The sequence below is a fragment of the Dermacentor albipictus genome, chromosome 1 (genome assembly GCF_038994185.2).
Source record: "Dermacentor albipictus isolate Rhodes 1998 colony chromosome 1, USDA_Dalb.pri_finalv2, whole genome shotgun sequence".
Taxonomy (NCBI): Eukaryota; Metazoa; Arthropoda; class Arachnida; order Ixodida; family Ixodidae; genus Dermacentor; species Dermacentor albipictus.
Genome location: NC_091821.1, coordinates 297,670,499 through 297,682,372, shown reverse-complemented (window position 1 = coordinate 297,682,372; position 11,874 = coordinate 297,670,499). Strand labels below are relative to the sequence as shown.

The 11,874-nt window shown below is 48.6% G+C and overlaps 1 protein-coding gene and 1 long non-coding RNA gene across 2 annotated transcripts; both read left to right on the top strand.

Annotated features, from left to right (window-relative positions):
* Positions 1 to 3,880: 3,880 nt before the first annotated feature.
* LOC139050550 (uncharacterized) lies at positions 3,881 to 4,438 on the top strand. The gene has a single exon (XM_070527101.1). The coding sequence runs from the start codon at positions 3,881 to 3,883 to the stop codon at positions 4,436 to 4,438; it is 558 nt and encodes a 185-aa protein (XP_070383202.1).
* Positions 4,439 to 5,063: 625 nt separating this feature from the next.
* On the top strand, positions 5,064 to 9,442 carry LOC139054467 (uncharacterized). Its single transcript, XR_011511256.1, has 3 exons — positions 5,064 to 5,077; positions 7,259 to 7,491; positions 9,273 to 9,442. It is a non-coding gene; the product is annotated as an uncharacterized lncRNA (long non-coding RNA).
* Positions 9,443 to 11,874: the final 2,432 nt, after the last annotated feature.

Here is an 11,874-nt window from a genome sequence, read left to right as displayed (position 1 = left end):
TTGCGTTTTGTCGAGTTGCTTGGCCGGTGGTGGGAGCGCGCGACGCCTCAAGCGATACCGATGGGCTATTTCATAATAAGTCTCGCAGGGTTCCTCGTGTCTCTCCTCCTCATTCACGCCGTCCGCATCCGCGGACGAGGCTCGGCGCACGAGATCTCGAGCCAAACTGTGAGCCGACGCGTTGCCGGCCACAGCCGCGTGAGCGGGGGTCCACACGAGGGTTGTCAAGCCGCTTAGGGGGCGTCGTGTGAGGACATGGTACGCCTGTTTGCAAATTCTACCACGGACGAAATTGCCGATGGCCTGCTTGCTGTCGCTGATGACGGTATTCGCTTCCGCATGCATGGCCATGGCAAGCGCAGTTTCCTCCGCTTCCACCACTCGGCCAGCCGTGATTGTTGTATGTTCTATCAGTCCTCCGTTGTAATCAGCTACCACCGCAGTCATGAGGTCGCCGCGAGAGTGTCTGGCTGCGTCTGTGTACACCACTCCATCTTGCGAGCCGTAGCGTCGCCAAATGGCTTGACTACGGGCCTGCCGATGGCCCTGATGGAACTCGGGGTCCATGTTTCGGGGTAGAGGTGGGGCATAAATATGCCCCCTGACCTTTCGCGGAATCGTAATGTACTCTGTAACCTCGGGGATAGCCTCGAGACTGAGCTTCCGGAAGACGGTGCGGCCAGCCGGGGTTAGCGAGAGACGACGGACTTGGGCTGTGTGGTGAGCGTCTAAGAGCTCCCCGATCGTGTTATGCATGCCTAAGGCCTCTAGCCTTGCGGTGGCCGCGTGGTCCGGAAGGCCCAAGGCTGCCTTTGTGCTTCGTCGGATCATGGTGTTTAATTTGGCTAAGTCCGTGGCTGCAAGTTTGACATATGGTGTCGAGTACATGGTTCTGCTAGTTATGTATGCTTGCACAAGTCGAAGCAGATCGCCCTCGCCCATGCCGTGGTGCCGATTAGCCACCCGGCGAATGAGCTGTAGTGTGTAGTTGGTCGCCCTCTGGAGTTTCTTTAACATGAGCCCGCAGCGCAGCGTGTTCTGAAAGTCTAGCCCCAATATTTTGATACTGGGGCGCTCCGGGATGGTAAGTTCTCCGACTTTAAGCTCAAGGAAGTGCCTTCTCCGTGGTAATCCCCTGGGACAGCTACTTCTGCCGGGCTTGATCAGGAGGTATTCGGATTTTTCCGGTGAGCACGTCAGGCCCCTTGACTCCGCATAAGCTTGTACGACGTCGATGCCGCGTTGCATGATCTCTTGAAGAGCTTGTGGATCATCCGCCGCTGCCCATAACGTCACGTCGTCAGTGTAGAGGCTGTGGTGAAGCCCAGGGATAGAGCACAGCAGTTGCGGGAGCCCGCGCATCGCCGCGTTAAAGAGAAAAGGGGAGATGACTGATCCCTGCGGCGTGCCTCGGCTCCCCAGCTCTATAAATTCAGTTTCATGTTCACCGACTTTGATCCGGCACTTCCGGTCGGTGAGAAAGTTTCGGACGTATTGGTACGCTCGGTTTCCGACACCCAATTGGGTCAGGCCCTCGAGCACCGCTGCGTGGGCGACATTGTCGAAGGCCTTCTTCAGGTCGAGGCCCAGGAGGCACTGGAATCGACGAGCGTCCGCCGGACTTTCGGGTTGCATCACCTGCCTTTTTACCTGAAGGAGCACATCTTGGGAGGACAGGTGTGGCCTGAAACCAAACATAGAGTGGGGGAACTCGTCCCCATCTTCTACGTGTTCATTGAGACGGTCTAGGACCACGTGCTCCATCAGTTTGCCGACGCATGATGTCAGTGAAATCGGCCTGAGGTTGTCCGCATTGAGGGGTTTGCCTGGTTTTGGTATGAAGACGATCGTTGACGTCTTCCACTCTTCCGGGATGGCGCGCGCCCGTCTTCCAACATTCGTTCATGACCTCTGTGAGCTGCTCCATTGCGGCCTCGTCCAGGTTGCGTAGAATCTTGTTGGTAACGCGGTCCGAACCCGGCGCCGAGTTCGTCCGCAGCTTGTAGGCGGCTGCCGACACCTCAGCGAACGCAATGTCTTCGTTTATGTGCGCGTTCGGCCGGCCCTGGTAGGCAGCAGGTAACGGTGTCTTGAGTTGCGGGCCGATGTATTTGTCGCGCATCTCTGCCAGGAACGTCCCCGGGTCCTGAGCATGCCTGTGGACTAACTTGGCCATGTTTCTTCTGCCTTCGACCCTGGTAGTGTCCGGGTCCAGGAGGTGGCGTAGGAGGTGCCACGTCCGGGCAGCGCTGAGGCGTCCCCTCATGCGATCACATATTTGGTACCATTGCTATCGGGTGACCTCGGTCGCGTGATCGGAGATCTCTGCGTCGAGTCGAGTGATTCTTTCTTTTAGGGCTTGGTTATCTTTCCCCTGCTGTTGCCAACGCCGGAGCATGCTCGATCTTGTCTGCCACATGTGGAGCAGACTGCTGTCGACGTTGGTGGTTTCCGGGGCGTGTTCCGGGTCAAGATGTTCCGTATGCTCTTCCACGTCGGCCAGGAGTTGGCTCGTCCAGGATGAGATATTGGCGATGGATCCCCCATTGGCTCGCATTCTTGTGGACTCGCGGAATTTGTCCCAGTTTGTAACCGAGAAGCGATGCTTCCGCCGACGCTTGCCGCGTGCATAGATTTCCGTGTGAAGGATGCAGTGGTCGCTTCCCAGAGTTTCGCCAGTGTTCGTCCAGGCGTAGTCTTGCGAGCGGACGACGAAAGTCAGGTCCGGGTTAGTGTCTACCTGACCTCGGCTGCCGATTCTGGTGCGGGTGGTAGTATCGTTGATTAGCGTGAGGCCCAGCTCTTGCGCGGCTTCTGCTAGATGTCTACCCTTGCGGGTGTCGCCCAGGTATCCCCACAGAGTATGACCGGCGTTGAAGTCCCCAACGATGAGCAGGGGGCAGTCGCGGCTGACTTTGAGGGCCGAGCGAAAAATCGCATCGAGCTTCGGGTCTGCATGCGGGGCGACGTATACGTTGAGGTTCAGAGATAATGATAGTCATGTAAATAAATGTGCGGTGGAAATTAGCAACAGGCGATTGGAGGATTGGTGGCTCAAAAGCAGAGGGGTGACATAAGGTTAAAAGGGTAGGAAGACGTTTTTAAAGAAAATCGAGAAATTCAATAACACACAACACAGATAAAAATAAAAGGCAAAATAAAAATCTGAGCATGGTGGCAACTGCCATCGCCCCGTTTCAAAGGGGACGCTCCTACCTTCCATCCATCCAGCGTGTTCGTTCTCGGCGTGATCGTTCTCCGGCTCGCGCGGACCGTGCGTTGTTCAACGTTGCTTATGTGATCGTGCTTGTGTTGCTTGTGTGTTGGTGTTAGGTTCTGTGTTACTTGGCGGAAAGCCGCGAGTAGTGGTGGTGCGGCAGTGTGACTTTCGCCTCGGTGAGCTCTGGCAGTACAGAATCTGCGTTGTGTGACCCGTGCTTCCTTGACAATTGAAATGTCGAACTGGCCTAGCGCCTCGGCAGCGAAGTTCTACGAACCGCGATGTGGCGTCGCCGTGTCCGACTTTGCTTAACGGACATCGAGGGATGTGCTGCTCGCTACATGTCATGTAAATGCGACTGCGTCGACCGCCCATGCACTGTTCAGCGCTGAATGTGTGTGAGGTGTGCTGTGCTTGAAACGAGTGGGGACGTTGCTCCCGGACACTCGTAGCGAGCGGTCGCATTCCCCCTCGCTCCGACGACCACGGCACCTGCTGCAGCCCTCGTTGTGAGAGTTTCTTTTTTTTTTAATCCCTAACCCTAGCTACTGGTTAACCTTCTCCCACGACAGCGCTCTTGAGCGTAGCCCTTTTTAGGGCTCCCAGGGGAGAAGGTATGAACCTGTAGCCGGCCGTTCCGGCCCTTGGTTGGACCCTGACATGGATGACACCCAGGTCACAGTGCCCGGGTTTCGTCTCGGCACGCCACAGCCTCGCTCGCGAGCACTGGGCTTACTACTTTTGGAGGCCCGCCGTATGCTAGGTTCGGAAGGGATGCCAAAGCGCCTGTCACCGACAACCCGTAAGAACGCCGGCCGCAAGAACGCCAGCCGCCACGCACGTGGCAACCGCCATCGCCGAGAAGCCGCCAACACCACTGCCGCCGCAGCATCTCTAGCCGAGATGGAAAGCGACAGCAATGCCTCAGCACCTACGTCTCCGAGTAGCAGCACGATCTCCTCCTCGCCGGCCACTAGCTCTGACAGCACGGAGTCGTCGCCATCGCTCAGCGCCTCGTGTAGCGGGTCACCAACCTCTAAATCCACGAGGTCTGATCGTTCGTCGTCTGCATCATTGCCCGCCTCACCGCCGACTCGCGTTGACAACGGAACTACGACCGCGGCCGCGACGGAAAGCAGCCCACCGCCATCTCTCGAAGCTCCGCAACATGGCGAACAACAGAAGCGTATCCCCGCAGGCCGGCTGTACCCGGTTTAGAGGCAAACCGGATGTGACGTGAACCAGTGCCGTACTCCTTGCCCCCAGATAGGTACTTGTACGCCTAGGGAAAGAAGCTACTAGGTGCTGCTGCTAAATCCCTGTGGTTTCTGCCGGCTCACGTAGGTTCGTTCGCGTGGTCCTGTTACGCCTCGCTGGATCGTGTTCAGTCATGCCGTCCTTGCGCGGCGTCATTGTCGGCGAGTCAGGTTAAATTCTTTAATAGGTCGCGCCTGCGCCTAATTGAGTCTATTAAAGACTGCACATTCAGTTTTGCTGGCTACAATTCAGTGTGGCTGGCGTGGGCTGTCTCCACGATGCGCTTCGAGCGTGTCGATTTCGCCGTTCTTTATGTTGGCGGAAATGACCGTGAAAGCAACATGGATCTACAAGAAATGTGCAACAACATCAAGGTAAGTCTACTGAAATCACAAAATTTGAAACAATAAGCGCTAATAGTTGTGTTTTCTTTTAAATTTTAGGCCTTGATTGTTCAGCGAGACGGCGCCCGTCGTGCTGGTATTCAAGGTGCTCTCTCGCTGGCTAGAAGATGCTGATGCGGAACAGAAAATGCAAAAACGTCGCTTGCTCAACCGCAAATTGACGGCTACGCCGTGTCTGCGGGATTTGAACCCCGAGGTATGGACCCCTTTTTTCCCGCGGCATGCCGTTTCATACCGTCAGGAACACGCTTGGCTTATTTCTGACTCGGTAAAAAAATGTTTCACTTTTTCTCGCTGCTCGCTGCTGAAGAAATGCAGACCGTTTGTCGTAGTTGTCTCCATTACAGGGTGGCATTACTGCGGCGAACAAAGCAAGTGTTGCCGTACATACTGTGCGCACTTCACCCTTTGTTGGGCGGTCGGAAAATATTCGTCCCACTATTCAGGGCAACTTCGCTACTCTGTAGCGGTGAAGTGTAATTTCTACCATTGAACGTTCCTGTGTAGACATGTTTCTGAATCACGTTAAGCACATTTTTTCGTCAATTTCTTTGTCAAACACGCGATAGAGCGGTTGCGCAGATTGTTTACTTCCCTTTCTACAATGTTTGGTTTATTCTGTCGCCGTCCTTCAAACCACCACAGCGGCAAATGGACTCTTTCGATCGAAATTCCGCGTTTTCATAATAGCTGAATTTTGGTGCGGTTAGGTGTCTAAATTTCTCGTGCCCACAGCTACCAAAACAGGTGATCAAATTATTAGCATCGCGAATAAGTCGCATTCCTACATATGCAAGCTGCTACATATTTTTGATTGATTGATTGAATAACTTTAATGAGCGGTTCTTAAAACGAAACCCTCTTTGCCTCTTCCTTCCTCAGTGGGTGGTGGCTGCTGCAGTCCTGCCAATATTGGTCACTGTGTATGGCACTGGATATGTGCTGCTTGGCATGTGTCCAAATGGCAACTTGGATTACCTGTTAAGTGCAGCTCAACATGTACCACTGGGTAGACACGTAGAACAAAAGGCAAGAAATTAAGTATACAACAGGAAATTTAAGAAGTCAGCCACAGAGAAGTCGGAAAGTCAGCATCGAAAGCAACCGAGTATGGACAAAAATGAACTAAACGAGACCAGGACATGCATTGTGTGGAGAGTTATAGAAGTGAACGAGTGGTTGCATTTTACTGAACATTACAAAGGCTTCACTTATAACCGATTTTCACATATGCATGGAATCTGCTAACTTTTCTGTGCAAAACTCTACCGGAAAGAATATATTGCATCCATCGGTGTTAGTATATTTCCTAGCATATTTTCTCTTTTTCAGCCAACATACACATCCCCGTTAAATCAAATAGATCACTGTAGATGGCTGCCACAAGCATATTACAAGAACTGTGAATTGGAAGCTGTTAGCTACCTGTGGCACGAAGTCATGCAAGGGTACATGTAGTCTTTGTGTGCACATTGACTTCATGTTTTACTCATTTGACTGGCTCCTATTGCACTCCGGCTGAATAGCAATAACACACAGGCCACTTTACGCTCGAGCTACTCGAAAGCCTGCGAAAGCTGCAGGTACATTCATAAAAGTTCATAAGTACATGGCATTAGTGAAAAAAATTAAAACCTTTTCTGGTACAGCCGTGCGTTGTCGGAAGTGTCTCAATGCATTGCAGTGATTAAACAGGCACATATTGGCTGTACCACTTGGATTTCAGCGTGCACGCGTTGGCTGGATAAAAAATTCTACCATATTTTAACTCCAAACATTTGCTCACGGGTGGAAAGCACTGTTTCTGTTGTAAATAGATGTGGCTTGCACACAAGGTATGCTGCATGAACAGAAGGTGCTGCAGCCACATAACCTGACCTTTGATCTTCATTATGCTCACAGACTGAAGGGATGGAACTAAGTGCGTGTGTTTTAAATGCTTGATTTCAGCCAGTTAAATTTGCCAACACGGGGGATTCAAGCCACTGGTGTCCATCTGCTGTTGGGCTGGATTCTCAATTTAGTGAGAATACTAACTACTGCGTTTATTGGTGCTGACAGATATCAAGTCAGTTGTAGCTCGGCATTTACTGTATTCCGTTTGTCACCAAAATGCTAGAGAACCACTCGAGATCCTTCGATGTCAGCATCCTCATAATCAGTGGGCGCCCCATAAGAAAAATAGGTCAATTTTGGATGGTATCCTTGCAAGTGTGAGAAGGCTAGGCCACAGAAACTCTCGTTTCTGATTTGTGCACTATTCAGCCACGTTAAAATGTGAGGAGCCTAGACATCTAAAAGACGAGGAGCAAGCAAATTGAATGTAGCTACCAAGCAAAAAAGTGGAAGCGTAAGCTGTTGATTTTTTACTCGAAAGGCACGTTCACACTGAAGACGGAGCGGCTAAACCGGGCAAAGCTCTTGGCCAGGCGGATAAAAGCAGGCGTTAAACGAGGCAGCAAGCCCGATCGCTCGCGGACCACTTTTTTTCCTGCCCGTCAGAGCTGTCCGCTTTGCTGCAGCCAATTGGAACACCAGACGACGCTGGCGTGTGCGTGATAAGGATGGACGACCGGTGCCACGAGACGGCGACAAGTGCACCACAAAAACGTAAGATACTCCGCCTCGGCGGTGCGGGCAGCCAGGCAAGCTGTCCAGTATACAGGGTGTTTTAGCTAACTTGTGCCGAGACTTTAAAAGAGAAAGACCGAAAGAAACTAGGCCTGCAGTACTCAAATGCAATCAATTCAGTAAACTACCCTTTTGAGCAACTTTAGTACTTACGGCTCATTGAGAGACATCTGCTTTATTTTTTCAAGACAAAAGAAAGTGCACAAAATCGAAAAAAAAGTACCATGCAACTATGCACTTTTTAGCAGTGATGAACAATGCGGCATGCAGACAGGATGTAAAAAATATGCAGTTCCGACACACTGTGAAAATTATGTAAGCAGCTTTCTTTGCTGCTTCTGTTCGTTGATGGCATTTGGCAGTGATGTTTTAAATGTTACCTTGCATGCACCACTTGTGTTTGTAGTACACAGAGCTCACAGGCAGACGTGCGCTCCGATGCTCAAGGTGGTGTTGTGCACCATCCATATCCTGTGAGAGTAGTGGCACTGTCATTCCCTCACATGGCGCATCGCATGGCGGGTGAGGTAGAGAAATCCGTTTATTGAATCCTTAGGAGAAATAGTTGCTGCCACGTCCTGTGCCCGACAGAGCAGTGCCTGCTGGCCACCCAGGCTTCTGTCACGCAGCATGGCCTCCCAGTGTTGCAGTGTAGGGACATTGAAGTTTTGATGCTGGACCACCACTTGCATACTGTCGTTTTGACGGCGTGGTGCTGTATTGCAGTTTTGCATCTGCTCATCCTGTGTCAATTGTTGGCATGGACACACTTGCCGTGTTTATTTTTTCAGAAATAGCATAAACATGCCATACCACACCTTGAACTATCATTATATTTTTAGTTTGCCCACAACTGTTACCATGTCTAGTTGTAGTGTTTTTCTTTTAAAGAGACTCCATACGAAAGATGCTTTCTGATGGCATCTTTACCTTCTCGTGTGATCATTCAGCGAGCACAAAGTACTGCAGCTTCTGCAATGCTTTTGTCTATTCCTTCCAGGCACACTACTCTCAATGTATCATTAGCGCTGAAATAGAATACCACCTGTTGCTCAAAGCAGCTTCAATATAGATTCTAATCGGAATAGGCAGACTTTTGGCAGTATAGAACTTTCTATAGCCATAAAAGGCAAGCTAGCATAGTGGGGCATCTCAATGCTCGTAAAAGCATTCAACTGCATGTATCTCCAAATAACTAAGCTCAAGCAGACACTGTCAAAATCTGTGCTTGTCACGGTGAGTTGGTGCGGGAACTTTAAGGTGTCGCTTTTCCTTCATTTTTTGTGTATCTTATGTTTTTGCTAAGGCTCTTGCCACAGCAAAGTTGCTCTTGTATTTTAGAAGGGTAATTTACTAATCACCTAGGCGATGTCATTTCCTACATTTGGTTGCACCGTGTGCATCAGTGCAATAAAATGGGTCAAACGGCTTAATACGAGATGTTGCCAGGCCTTTTTGGCACGACACTTGTGGATAACATTTTGGTGTGGCTTGGGCGAGACCGACAGAGAGAAATTTACACATACGAGCACAAAGGCCAGGCACTGTTCCCTTGTGGCCTGCACAACCACTAGAATAGCAGCTAGTCTTATCAATTCATACTGAGTATCACAAAGTGGAACATTGCAAGAACTGTAGCTTGGTTGAGACAAGGCACTTACAGCTGAAACATGTGGTGTGATCAACATGTACAAGGTTACATACTCTTCACCCTTTTTGTATTCAAGACTTTTTAAACTTTGCCCACAATTTGATTACAGCTTTCCAGAGTTCCTTGGAAAATCCTCCCATGCACCTGCCATGTACATTGCCCCCCCCCTCCTCGATGTGGCATGCAAGATGGCAGCAGCAGCTGTGGAACAGTTGAAGAGGCGAAGAAAGGTCCACATTATAATAGGTTGTATGTAAATAAAACTGATCGAACACAACCGATTCGGCTTCCACTTTTGTCAAGACAATTGTCAGCAAACAAATGGAGTAATTTCAGTAGGGCGATACTTATAGTGCATAGAAATTCTTGGAAGCCTCGTCAGCTTTCTTGCTGTTAACAGGCTGTGTTGGTGAGGTGGTTTAGGCAGGGAATGCCAATTCATGAGGGATGGTCATGGCCACCATGTTCAATGTATGTGCAGCATCAATCAGTTCTCTAGACCGAGTGCACTAATGTCATGGCAGGCCAGCACTTCGTCGCATGATATATTTTCAAACCTCGCATGCTTTCTTTGGGGCTCTGAGAAAATTAATGAAGCATGAAACTAAAATCGGCATGTTGCAGTTTTCAATACAGCCATCACTGCATTTGTCCATTCTTGAAACAAATTTTATTGTACCAAGTGCATACAGAATTGTGGAATATCTGAAGTACATTTTGCTTGTTTTGGTCAAGCAGCTGGCAGAACAAAACCACAAAGTTCCAAAGCAGGAAGGTAACATTTCTTTTGAAGTACACGAGTGCAACACTTGCCGCCAATTAAAAAAAAGAAGGGAGCTGCTACACACCATTTCTTGGTTCTTTGACCATTTATTTTTTCTTTTGTGGCTGATGTTTAAAAATCCTTGCTATAGCAAATGCAAAGACATCAAAAATCAACGCACGACAGATATTGGTACTATGGTGTAAAGTAATGAAGATATAATTTTGCATGCACATTATTTCGTCTGAAATAGAGGGATATAGCACAAACGTTGCTCTTCAATCCTAATAAAATATAAGGAACTCGTGGGCTACAAGAGGGCTACGGATGATTGTTGAGGGCCTCGGATTCTGTAATGTGCAGCTATACTTAAGTACACAAGCATTTTTGGAATCTGCCTCTACCTGGGTGCAGCTTTGTGACCTGGAATGAAAAGCCACAGCCATCGAGATCGAGCTGCTGCAGTGGCGACATCACAGTAAAAGGTAATAGCGAAAAATTAAAACAATAATATGGCCATGCAACTTGCAACAAATCAGATAGGTCACCTGAAGCTTCTATTTCCAATTTTTCTGGTGTTGCATAGAAGGGCAAAAATCTTGAAAAGTGACAGTGTACGACTTTCATGCATAAACAAGTGTGCATATCTACTTTTTTTTAACCATGCAGATATTTAGCAAAAAGTTTTGAGCACGGAGAGCCCGGCGTTTTTGCAAAGGAGTTTCTAGGTGAGGTGGACACACACACTGCTGCTAATAATGCGAGTTTCAGAAAATTAATTTTGAAAAATTCAGTCACTTTTTTATTAGTAACTTGGCGGCAGCCTTCTAAATGGCATATTTGGAGGCAGTCGCATGTGAACGCACACCCTTTCTTTTTCTAAATCTCGAAAATTGCACTTATTTTGAGATATTCATTATCGCGCTCAATTGAGTACAATCAAAACTTGGTGCATCCTCCTCCACATCAGGCGGCAGTGCCCTGTCAAGAAGTGTGGGACAAAGCTTAAATGATAGTCTGACATGGCACACTGACGCACATGCTTGCCAGGCAAAGTGTGTCATATCAGCAGCTACAATGACTGGCCAAGATGTTTCCATCTGATGAGATAGCGGGACCTTCTTTTCTGCACTCCCAGCACACTCAGTTCCAATATTGCCTCGATTTACCAGTGAAATTCAATGATGAATATCTTGAATTAGGTGCAACTTTCAAGATTTGTAAGAAATGAGAGTGCATTAGAGGAATTCCTCTGCAAGAATGCCACATTTTCCGCGCTCATAACTTGAAAACAAGAAAATCTGTATGGTAATAAAAGACCCTATACGTATACAGTGTGCATTGGAGCATTTCATGCAACCAATATTCAAGCACCTTCTGTCTACAAAGAATTCATAAAGCAAATTTATGCATTAATACTGGAATCAGTTACGAGCACTGGAAATGCAAACACTGTTACGAACCCTGGTCACATGCCAGGCATTGTGTTGCTGCTCTCTGCGTAGGGCCTATGAATAAAAACCACCTTCAACATCGCACAGTAAGCTACTAATTGCTATGTGTAGGAAGACTTACAGTTCTTCAAATGCAATTGTGACCTAGACATTCTAAAGCTTTTTAATAATGTACTTTTAGTGAACAAGTCCCCAAAACTTGGAACAACTCTGAAGCTATAATGCCATTATTATCTGAAAGGTGCACTACATTTTTTTAACGCAGTAAGGAAACATTCATAATCGACAATGCCACCATAGACATGAGTCATATAATATTGCACTGCGTGCAGCAAGGATAGCACAATCTCGCACAAAAGATTAGTCTCTCCCGCAGCCTTTGAGGCCCCCTTTATTATGTCTCGCTTATGATGCTGTAACATAGTACGAAACCATGATGACGTAACTTATGATCGTGAGTTACTCTTGAAAGAAAGCTTGTGCACACATGCATA